Source organism: Callithrix jacchus, chromosome 4 (genome assembly GCF_049354715.1).
Source record: "Callithrix jacchus isolate 240 chromosome 4, calJac240_pri, whole genome shotgun sequence".
NCBI lineage: Eukaryota > Metazoa > Chordata > Mammalia > Primates > Cebidae > Callithrix > Callithrix jacchus.
Genome location: NC_133505.1, coordinates 155,323,657 through 155,335,824, shown reverse-complemented (window position 1 = coordinate 155,335,824; position 12,168 = coordinate 155,323,657). Strand labels below are relative to the sequence as shown.

At 43.6% G+C, this 12,168-nt stretch overlaps 1 protein-coding gene across 8 annotated transcripts in view; it reads right to left on the bottom strand.

The window, feature by feature from the left end:
* The window catches only part of SASH1 (SAM and SH3 domain containing 1), a 361,653-nt gene that overhangs the window by 16,651 nt on the left and 332,834 nt on the right, over positions 1 to 12,168 (bottom strand). For all 8 annotated transcript variants that reach the window (XM_078370272.1, XM_078370275.1, XM_078370277.1 and 5 more), the window contains 6 exons: positions 9,615 to 9,689; positions 8,018 to 8,161; positions 3,758 to 3,893; positions 2,466 to 2,635; positions 1,451 to 1,660; positions 537 to 687 (listed from right to left, as the gene is read on the bottom strand). In XM_078370272.1, the coding sequence (XP_078226398.1) occupies positions 537 to 687; positions 1,451 to 1,660; positions 2,466 to 2,635; positions 3,758 to 3,893; positions 8,018 to 8,161; positions 9,615 to 9,689 (886 nt within the window). The remainder of the gene's footprint in view (positions 1 to 536; positions 688 to 1,450; positions 1,661 to 2,465; positions 2,636 to 3,757; positions 3,894 to 8,017; positions 8,162 to 9,614; positions 9,690 to 12,168) is intronic.

The following is a 12,168-nucleotide window of genomic DNA, read 5'->3' as shown; positions in this document are numbered from 1 at the left end:
TTTGCAGGCCAATCAATATGGAATTCTGTGCTCTACATATTCACTGCAGAGAGACGTTTAATGAAAGCTGACGAATTTCATGTATTCACCAACCAGTCTATGCAATCAGAACACAATTCCTCGTGTGCTCTGAGAAGTAATCACCCCTTAGCTGGGCCAAAAACTTCCAGCTGGTCAGTCACTTTTGTGTTCAACTGTCCTAATGGCCTGCAGGGGGCTCCACATCTCAATAGTACCTACAGGGGAGTCTACCCATTTCTTGGGAAAACTGTCATTCCATTGTTGCAGACACTTGGTGCAGGATCATCTTGAACTATCATCTAGAAATATGCCCAGAAAGGTAGCGGCGGCACAGGAGGCTTTCTTTTGTTCCCACATCTGCACTGGGAATTCATGGCTTTGTGCTGTTTGACCTTGGCTTTGGAAAGAACAGGACAGAGTAAGTGACTCTAGGGACCTAGCACACGCTGGCAGCGTACGCAGAGCCTGCTGTGGCGGACCTCACAGGGAACATCTCTATGTGTACAGGGACTTACTGTCATATTCCTGTAACAGCTCCACCGCTGTCAAGAGAACAGCTCTGTGTTCTGGGTCCCTGATATTTAACTCATCCAAGTCTTCCTCCTCCAGCAGCTTAAAAGTGTCCAAATCTTCATATCCATTGAACAGGAAAGTGGGCATATGCTCCTGTGAGAGGGAGAAGGAAGACAGAAGGGAGTCAGCCAGCCCAGCCACACGATAACACCGCCAACAACTAGCCTGCCACCCCCGCGAGCTTTTCCCATAGTCATTGCTATACTAATCAAAAGATTAGTAAGTATCATTTGCAATGGATCCTGTACGTCCCAGTCCTCCAGCTCAGCAGGCAAGTAGGGTGTTTTGTTAATCATGGGTTAGGAAGATGTACATCGTAGGCTGTGATGAATTCCGCGGCTTGTGTTATAATTGTACCCTTGACAAGAGCTAATTCCTGTACCTCCACAGAGCCCACAACAAAGGAGACTCCTCCTTCATTTACAGAGCTATTAAAATCCAGCTTTTAATTCCTCAGGATCAAGAGTTTTGCAAAGGGGAAACACAGTCTCTCATTGCAGACTGGCGCTACTAGATGCTGGCAGTGATGGTGGGAGAGAGGTGGGAGCAGAGTTTCTCTGCAGACCCTGTGGAGCTACCTGTGGGCAAGGTGCCAGGGGTTTCTTCCTAGAGCCCTTCTAGCAGGAAGGTTTGACCCAGGGCTTATGCTATCACCCACAGCCGAGGTCAAAGGCAGTGTTAGAAAACCGGTCACTTTTTCTGTAGAATAACAGATGCTCATCATAGTAACGGGCCACCCTTATTGGACCACACAGATCAGCACCAACCCTACCCTAAAAATGCCCTCATTTGCTTAGTGTAGGAGAGAAAAAGGCAATGAGGGAGTAGCATGTGGCAAGAATCAGAAGCGACTGACTTTCAGGTTAATCCGATCCAGGAGATCCTCCACAGACTTGGGCTGGGGTGGTCTTCCTTTCCGCCGCCTCCTGGTGGGGCGCTTGGGTTTCTCCTCATCCTCACTGAGCACGTCCACGTAGATGAACTTGAACGTGCCGACTTTGTTGTTCAGCAGGCCCATCCAGGTCCCCATGGGTGGCTTGCTGATTATATCAATGATATCTCCTTTCTGTGGCCCAGGGAGCAAAGATCTTTCCATTAGGTACATTCCATGAACGTACAAACCATGAATCTGGCAGATACACAAGTTACACAGAAGCGAAGATGCCACAAAGGCCAGAATCGGGGTCCTACAAGTCACCCTTCTGAGTGACCCACATAGGATGTGACTGTGAGCTCGGCAGAGGCCAGACAGGTATCTCTGACTGTACAGAATCCCATGCAGGCCCCGGTCACAGCCCCTCCACCCTCCTGTCCTGCAGGACCAGAGGTGCCTGGGGTACCCCTAGTGCTCTCAGCCAGGATGCCCACCCAGCACTCTAAACACCTTCCCTCCTCAGAGTTCTCCCACTTCTTGGAGAAGGCACTCCCCACCAGTCCTAACCAGGTGATCCCTGCTCTGCTATCGCTGCACACACTTTGTGGAACCTCATCTGTCCCATAAATGTATCTCTGCGCACACAGAAGGCAGAGATCTCTCTTCAGATGGAGAAAACACAGAAACCAGGTGTGTGGGGCAGGAGCCGGGGCAGGGAGAGGGAGGGTGTGCAACGGAAATGCTAAAGGGAAGCTGAGGCAGAGGACAGGGTCGAAGGGGTGAACTGATGGCCCAGGGACTAACAGAAGACCCTCTGCCTCGCGGGCTGGCAGGTTCCTGTTGTGTTTTTCACTGCAGAGGAGACCAGTGAGCACGGGAGCCAAGATACTGTGCAGTCTGTACCCAGCAGCCCAGCATCCAACAGGAAGAAGAAAAGAAAGCCTCCTAGAGAAACAGAAGAACCCATCAGCTGCTCTGAGGCCAGCAAGAGAGATACCTTGAGCTTGAGCGAGTCTGTGTCATAGGGACTTGGGGTGAAGTCGGTATGCACCCTGGCACGCCCACAGAATGGGCCTCGGTAAGGCAGCTCTTCGTCATCCCCATCTTCCGACTTGACGCTTTCCCGGTTGCTGGTTGAGGAATCGGTGGTGCTCACTGTTTGACCACCTGTATAGGAAGAACAAGGGTAGAGACAGATTTCCCACTCAATGAAGCAGAAAGGTACTGAAGGCATAGCAGATTAGGAAACGAAGGCTCAGAGAGAGGAAGCTTTGAGCCACAACCTATGTCAGGACCAGAGCAGGGCCCAGTAAGAAATTCTCTGGTTGTTACCCCTAAGCTCCTCACTGGACAGGAGAGTCACAGCAAATTACCCTCATGAGATGGAATCTACATGGCACGGAGGCTCCTGCATGGAGGACACCGCGGGACCAGGAACTAGACCCTGCTCTTAACATTCGTGACCTCTCAGTGGTAATGCACACTCTTCCTAACTGTTTTACATATGAGGAAACAAGTTCAGAGCAGTCACATCACTTGCCCAAGGGTAAAAAGTTCAAGTGGTAGGTATAAACCTGATCTTGGGGTGCGGTGGCTCACCCCTGTAAGCCCAGCACTTTAGGAGGCCCAGGTGGGCAGATGACTTGAGTCCAAGAGTTCTATCAGCCTGGGCCACATGGTAAAACCCCATCTCTACAAAAAAACACCAAAACATTAGCCAGGCATGGTGATGTGCCCCTGCCGTGTAGCTACTCGGGAGGCTGAGGCAGGAGGACTTCTTGAGCCAGGGAGGCAAAGGTTGCAGTGAGCTCAGATCACAACACTGCACTCCAGCCTGGGAGACAGTGAGACCCCATCACAAAAAATAAAAATAAAATAAAATAAAACCTTGTTCTTTTTCTTCACACCATTCAGCCAACTCCAACTACCCCTGGCCCTGAACTATTTGAACAAAATTTATCAGTCACGTATAAAATTCCCTCCCTCCCCACTCCCTTTATTTTGCTGGTCATCTTCACGTGCTTGTCTCCCTGGCTTCTTCCCCTTGCTCTCTAGATCCTTTTTCTGAGATGCTTTCCCTATTGTCTCCAATCAAAATTCATCACCCCCTCTTTTGGGCTGTTGCTGCATATCTACTAATAAACAAATATGACTCTGAGTCCAGAGAGTCTGCAGGTCTGATTGGCAGGACTTGGTCTTATTTACCTTGAAATTGCCTGAACCTCGTGCTCAGTATACGTCAGACATTGACTCCAAAGAAAATAATCTACAATGACAAAGTAGACTTACTCATGGAGCTCTGACCGCTCAGAGAACTCCGAAGACTTTCTACAGAACCTCCGGCCTTGAGCTTGGGCTTGTCCATGTGTTCCGGGTCAGGCTGCGAAGGCGGAGGGGAACCAGGCATTCCCTCAAGGCCTGAGTCCTGCCGTGGGTTTCAACAAAATGAAAAAGGTCATCAGAGTGGACAAACATTGTCTTGTAATTCTCAGCGACTCGGCCTTCAATGAAATCAATCAAATCAATCTATACCCGTATTTGATTCTATACCCAGTATTATCCTCCTTTTAATCCTACCTCCCTGCTTAAAGTCCTGGCCAATGTTACTATTTATTAAGAACTCAAATATTATGTCTTCTTCTCAAATAGATATTCTCGAAATCTCCAAGAAAAAAATAAAAGGCTTAGAGACTCAGCCTACACAAAAGCCCAGTAACAAGGCTGGATTTCAAATGTAGATCAAGTGCAATCCATGACTAATGGAATACCTGGAAGTGTAGTCAGAGGAAATTGAATCTACTTGGATGGGAAACATTTGCACTTTTTAAAAAACATTCCTTAAAAAAAAAAAATTGGCCAGATTCTTCTTTCTATTTATACACATTATTGGCATTGGCTAAAGAAATACAAAATAAAAACCCAAATATACAGCAAACATACTATTTTCCAGTCTACAATAAAATTTCCATATGTCACTCTGAAGTTTTAGCTTTTTTCACTTTTCTAAAGTGTTGTCAGTAAAAAGCTGGGAAGTCTCTTTCAGACCAGAATCCTGATGGGAGTGACTCAGAAGTACTTTCTGCATTTTGGGTAGCTAAGTATTACCCTCTCAGCGGCTGCTCATTTGCATATTCGAGTATAGCACGCTTATTTGATTTGTGGTGCTGTATCAATAGACAATGTCACACTTCGGAAAGTTTGCAGTGAGATCTGTTTACTTGCCAAAATAGAAAAGTCTCTGGCATACTTCATATGGCCATAGCCACGTGAGCATAAAACCAACTAAACGAAACCTGCTATTTTCATGCTGCCAAATCATCAGAAGGGCCTGAACCCAGCTCCGCAGGCCCTGCAAACATCTGAGGACATCAGCAATAGCAGCTTCAGATCCAACATACATTAGTGCTTTAAATGTAAGGAAAGTGAGCAAGCGACCTCAACAGTAACAAAGAAAAACAGATATTAGGAAGTTACTGAAGCTACGAAGTATGAATTCCTTAAAAAAAAAAAAAAGAATTCATTCCTCCTTTCTGCATCATTAAATAAATAATCTTTCCCATCAAAATCTTCTGTAATGCTTTTGAAAAAAGCACACATTTGAAAAATAGCAATAGTAAATGTGGATCTCTGATATATTTTCAAATGCTTTTTAAAATTATTAATTTATTTGTCGCATGTTTATGGATTACCTCCAATAGCAGGAACTATTCCAGGTGCTGGGCATATAGCAGTATCAGAGAAAACAAACATCCCTACCATAAGGGTTGGTATATTTACCAAAAAGTTTTTTTTAAAAATAACCACACAAGGCCTGGCACAGTGGCTCATGCCTGTGATCCTGGCACTTTGGGAGGCTGAGTGGGGTGGACCATGAGGTCAGAAGTTTGAGACCTGCCTGGCCACACAGTAAAAACCCGTCTCTGCTAAAAATATAAAAATTAGCCCAGTGTGGTGGTGCACGCCTCTATTCCCAGATTCTCGGGAGGCTGAGGTGAATCACTTGAACCTGGGAGGCAGAGGTTGCAGTGAGCCGAGTCCACACCATTGCACTGCAGCCTGGGTGACAGAGTGAGACTCTGTCTTAAAAACAATAACAACAAGAACAACAGCAACAAACCATATACAAAATTTTCCATTATTTTGTGCTTTACAAAAAATTTATAGTGATCAGTTATTTCTTTTATTCCCAACTTACATGAAATGACTGCTTTAAAAAGATAGAACTAAGCACATAAGATTGCTATTAGAGTAAAATTATAGAAAAATGTCAACATGACATTAAAATTCTGATCTTATGATGCATAAAGCAGAAAACCTCTTGGAACATAAGTTCAACAGCTTTAGTAGCGGTTTCAATTTTGGGGAAAAGCAAACTTAATAAAGTGCTTTAAATTAGTAGCGTGCTTTCACTAGCAAGCTGAATGCTTCAATATAGAATATAATATTCAATATAGAAATATAGAATCACTACCACTCCCTTACCCATAGGGACAAGAGAATGAAAAGAATAAAGAGGCCGGGCACGGTGGCTCACGCCTGTAATCCTAGCACTTTGGGAGGCCGAGGCGGGTGGATCACGAGGTCAAGAGATTGAGACCATCCTGGTCAACATGGTGAAACCCCGTCTCTACTAAAAATTAAAAAACTAGCTGGGCATGGTGGCGCGTGCCTGTAATCCCAGCTATGCAGGAGGCTGAGGCAGGAGAATTGCCTGAACCCAGGAGGCGGAGGTTGCGGTGAGCCGAGATCCCGCCATTGCACTCCAGCCTGGGCAACAAGAGCGAAACTCTGACTCAAAAAAAAATCATGGATAAGACACTGAAGGTAGCCCAGACATCCCCTGAAGGGCTAATAAGCCACAGTTTCTCAGCCTGAGCACTGATGATTTTGAATGCACAGTTCTTTGCTGTGGGGACTGTCCTGTGCATGCTAGGATGTTTTGGCAGTGTCCCTGGCATCTGTCCTCTAGATCAGCATTCTCCAACTCCTGGGGCGTGGACCAGTACTCCTCTGTGGCCTGTTAGGAACTGCACCACATAGCAGGAGGTGAGCAGGCGAAGCTTCATCTCTTTTTACAGCCACTCTCCATTATTCGCATTACTGTCTGAGCTCCACCTCCTGTCAGATCAGCAGTGGCATTAGATTTTCATAGGTTGTGAATCGCACACACGAGGGATCTAGATTGCATGCTCCTTGTGAGCATCTAATGCCTGATGATCTGTTACTACCTCCCATTACCCCCACATGGGACCATCCAGTTGCAGGAAAACAAATTCAGGGTTCCCACTGATTGTACATTATGGTGAGTTGTCTAATTACTTCATTATATATTACAGTGTAATAATAATAAAAACAAAGTGCACAATAAATGTAATGTGTGTGAATCATCCCAAAACCGCCACCCACCCCAGCTCCGTGAAAAAATCACCTTCACAAAACCAGTCCCTAGTGCCAAAAAGATTGGGCACTGCTGCTCTGGATGCCGGCAACATCCACTCCACTTCACCCCAACCCAGTGTGACCATGGAAAGTCACTGCCCTGGGGTTCAAGGGGGAGCAAAATGGTACGCTCTCCCCACTTCCCCATGAGAATCACTGTAATCAACTGAAGCAGGCTTTGTTTGAATCAAAGTGAGGCGGGTGGTGGCTGGCTGGTGGTGTTCAGTCATTTCCATGGAGCGATGCTTGGTTTTAGCTCACTGTGCCCACCAGAGAGCAGCAGCTGAGCAAAAATGACTGCTTTCCCTGCTGTTTGTATTTGGACGATAAAGTGCATTACCTACATATTTCAAGCAGACAACCAGCTCATACACAGGCACTTCAACAGGCTACAAAATGAGTGCTATACAGGTGCCAGACAGAGGAGAATGTTTTGAAAATTGAATGGTCAAAATTACCTTGAGGCCCAGCTCTCCAATTCTCTTTACTCCCTCCACCCATGCAATTAAGATAGAAAACAGTCATGTTTCTAGCAATGAAATTATAGATCTAGAGGGGAAAAATCAATTATGTGATACCTTCCTTCATGGTCACAGATAGGGCCAATGAGGGCAAACACCCCTCTAAGAAACATTATTATCAAAGTCTGGTACCCAGGAAGAACTTTGAGGCTCTGTGCTTCTAGAACAACTTATGCTATGATTGACAAGCCTGCTGTTCCAAAAAAAACATTGTTTTAGGTTTGATTCAGCTCACATCCATTTTGTAGCAAGGCATAGTTTAGAAAATAAAATCTTTCCTTTGTATTCAAATTTACAAGGCTTATTGCACTAAAGAAGAACCATTTCTTTAAATGTCTATCTCCGTCTGTACACAGAAGGCAAGTCCTGTATTTTGTATTCCTAGCACCAAGCGCAGTGCTGAATAGCCCAAGTGCTTAATAAACATGTGTTGAATTCGGTGTTTCTCTACATAAATAAAGCAGGGACTTGGAGCAGATTAATGCCAAGGAATATGTGTATTTAGCTCCATTAAAAATCTCAGAAGGGCCGTCTTCAGCTTTTCCTGTCAGGAAGAACCAGGGGAACATTCTAGCAGGGCGCTGCATACCTGCTCAGAGACAGAGCTGCTGTACTTTTTAGACATCCTCTTTCGCATTGTCTCTTTCACTGATTTCACTTTCTTCCCAAGAGAGATGCGAGAGGCAGTAGGTGATTTGATGACTTCTTTGTACACAAAGTCTCCTTCTTTACCCTGCAAAACAAAATGTTGCAAGTACTGTTAGTCGCAGAAAATGAAGGCCAGAGCAGGTTTTATTGTTTCAGCCATCGACGTCCTACCTCTCAGAAATATTGGCATTCGTTAGGATCTTGCAGGTTTTCTTGTGTTAACTCAGTGCTGTTATTTATCTCTTTGAGGAATTGACTATTGGGCTTTCTGTTTGTTTGCTTCAAGTGGGGTGTGAGTCACTTTTTATTTTATTTACTTTTAATACATTCTTATCTGGTTATATTTTTTCCACTGTTTTTGACACCCAAGGGGACCGCATTTCATCAGTGAAGAGTGATCGGCATGAATCAGTGTTCGTGAATCCCATCAGTGGGGGAGAAGAGAGGGATAACACTACTGAATTGTCCTGGGAAAGTGGTTAGAACAAATGGTGAAAGCTCAGAGCAACATCTGATTGGATTTCCGTCACTATAGCGCTCAGTGTGTAAATTTCCTTCTCTTTACAAACTAGATGGTGGTCTTCTCTCATTCTAGTTTGCATTTTTTTTTAAAATAAACTTTTCCCTGAGAAAGAAAAAAAATATCATACTTTCTCTCATTTCTAAAAGAGATCAACAGCATAAAACTATTGGTTTTAGAATCAATATAATCTGATAGTCAAATAAAATAGTTTAATTCTCTTCCAGGAAATTTTCAAAACACTTCATATATATCCCAGGTGGGTATTTTAGCTGACCTACGAGCATAACAAATACAAAACATGAAACCTTCATTTTACAGTTTTATGACACGATACAAGGGACAAGCTATAAGACCTTCACCCTTGGGGTCTGAGAAAGCAAACTTCAGGGAACAAAATGTGTGTGCCACCACAGTGGCCTGTCCCTAGGCCATGACCCAGAAGCAGGTCTGAGAGGGCAGATACCTGGGCCGTGAGGGGTCTGGTCTGCTTTGGTCCCACAGAGACTGGGTTCATTCTAGGACACCCCAGACCACAAAACTCTAGGCTTAGTATAGGCCATGCAGGGCCAGGTACTGGGCTCACAATAAGACTGGCGTTCCAAAATGCCAGCACATACTCTTAGGGCCCAAATCACAGGGCTCCACTTTATGGGCTATGTGTGTGTAATAGTTACATGCTTGCAACTAGCAAGAAGAAAAGGCCGTGTGCAAAATGACTCAGACCGCAGAAGCCAGACTTAATCTGGATTTGTTATTTGAAGAAAACCAGAAGCAAAGTCATTAAAGGAACTGTGCTACTCTCAAGGAAGGGGATGGCGGTGAGAGGGGTCACCATTCATGGCACGTGGAACAGTGGAGTCTGTAATATGAGTGAAATAGAGCTTTTTTCTAAATGTGATTCAGGATTACTAAGGAAAACATTACCCAGTATCAATTCTCAAAGATGCTCAAGGGTCAACTATTGTCAGCCTCATCGTCTGAATCCAAATCTTTTGTTTCCTCTGAGGTTACTCACCATTGGGTCAGAATTATTACTGCCAATGTGCAGAGAGCGATTCGTCAAGTCAAATCCTCCAAAACTGCAGGTTCTCTGTGGAAAGAGGGTAGGGCAGGGAAACTCCAGTTACGCTTAAGCCAGCCCACAGTGCTCCAACCCAAAAGCCTCCGAATCACAAATACACATACAGGATGAAAGCAGAAAACGAGAAATGATGAGAAACAAACACACGATTCACATCATGAGGAAACTTCACTCATTTATCCCTTCAGGGGCCACTGGAACTTTGCCCGCCCCAGAAGTCTAGAATCCCCTTAACATGCAGAAACCAACCACTTTAAAAAGGCCCGAACAACAACAAAACCCTCCGTGAGTCCAGTGCTGTAAGATTCCCTGTCCCTAGCACAGAACTTCCCCTAACATCTGCTGCATTCAGTAGAGATAATGAAAGGATGTATGTTAGAGGAGCCACATGTTCAGGCATCTTGAAAACCCAGGTCTGAAATCCCACAGCTCTGACACCAACAGCAAGCTTTTCAAACAGACTTTTGTTTTGTTTAGTTTTAAACCGCTGAGAAGGGGGAAGGGGAGAAGGTTATGTTTACAATTGTCCAATCAGGCCAAGAGAATTACTCACTCGTTGCTTCCCCATCCTAGCCAAAAATGCTGGTAACTTTCCTATCTAACTGCCCAAGTTAATGAACGATGACTGTTTTCTCTCAGTGAATGAAGATGCCACATTTGCCCAGAAAGAAAACGGTTGATTCAGTGACTGCCTTTGACCACACTCTTTTAATTTCAATAGGACAAATGCTGACGTTATAAAGAATGAAAACTTTCTCATCCTTTTAGGTGGTTGCAAACTTCATGGAACTGCTTGAATCTCAGTGATTTGGTATTTGCAGAACTTGGTTCAAATTCACTGCTGCTTTTCTAGTAAAAGCCACTGAATGACCACCCCGCTCCCCGCAACACACATTGATGTTGTTACAATTACTTATCTTAAAAAAAATCAGTTATAAAAGTTTAATTGCAGATTCAGGCTTCAATATTTTGTATTACCAGCTTCTCAGAGAACTCTAATGAACAGCTATTAAATGGAAGAAATGAACAGAAAAGTACAATGTATTAGGCTGGTGCAAAAGTAACCACGGTTTTGCCATTATTTTCAATGGCAAAAACCGTGATTACTTCTGCACCAACCTAATACACTGTAAGTGTTGCTTATTTAATATGTTTATATATGTATAAACATAAACTATAAACATTAAATTCATATAAGCATATTAAACATCATACATATATATAAATTTACTGAATTGAGAAAGTAAAAACATCCTAGAAGCAGAATGTTTAGGTTTTTGAAGTCACAGAAATATAGATGCAAATCCTGGTTCTCCCACTTACTTGCTGTGTGATCTCAGGTAAAGTACTCACACTCTCTGAGCTTTAGATTCTTCATTATTCAAATAACACTTATATAATATTTGAAACCTTCTAGCACACTGCCTGGCACAAGGTAGACACTAGACAATCTATGAATGTTGGTTTCTTCCATTACTTTTCATTAAGGCTGTCCTGAGAATGTGATAGTCACCCTGGCAGCTGTTATACTGAAGTTGAGGCTTAGTTAACATTATAAATATGCAAAGGCAGGGCTGGAGCTTCTTTCTGGGCCTTACCGTCTACTCTGGGAGTTCAACTATAAAACTGGAGCATTCCAGGAATGGGCCACAAAGTGAGAGATGGCCAGCGGGGCAGAGGGGTGGGCCAGGAGATAAGAAGCTTTTCAAGATAACCAACATCAGGATGTCTCAAAGCTGCTGTTCTTCACCAATGCTCCCGCTGCTGTTGTTGCTGTTTTAAATAATCTACTACCGACTTGTTTTCTAATAGACATTATCCTAATTCTATATTAAATATCAATGGGCAATCTGATTTCTTTTATAGTCCACTCCACTGGACCTCTATTCTGTAGAAAGAGAAAAACCTTTCTACACAAATATATACACCAATGTTATGACCACCTCTCAAGGCTAATTTTTAACATTTTCTTTCCAGCGTATAATGCCATGTACGTTTCCTCTTTCTTGCAAAAGCAGTGACTTTATTCTAGTTCCTTTCCTGTGAGTCAGGGCTTCACAGACACAGTATGGCGCCCAGATGCCTCATCACTGTATGGCTTTTGCATGTCCCTGCTTTAAAATACAGCATCTACTGCAATGCTGGAGCCCAAGTTATTTCTGATATGTATGAAATAACTAACAAAGAATTTATGTGGAAACTATGACTGCAATAAATTAGAATCTCATTTAGGTTTTCATATGCCCGTTGTATGCATTTATTTCTAAAATGAAAAACTTAAAGAATGGACCAGTTTTCTTAACTACCAACTAACTAAAACCTCTTCCAGTGATAGGCTAAGATACCTGGAATGGACTCTTTTTTATACAGTGGAGGAGTGACAAAGAATATAACAATAATCACTGCTTGAATTATTTTCTAACTTTTTCTATAAGATCAAGTAGTTCTTTAAATCGCATTCCTTCAAAAGAGAAAACGGACTGTAAAC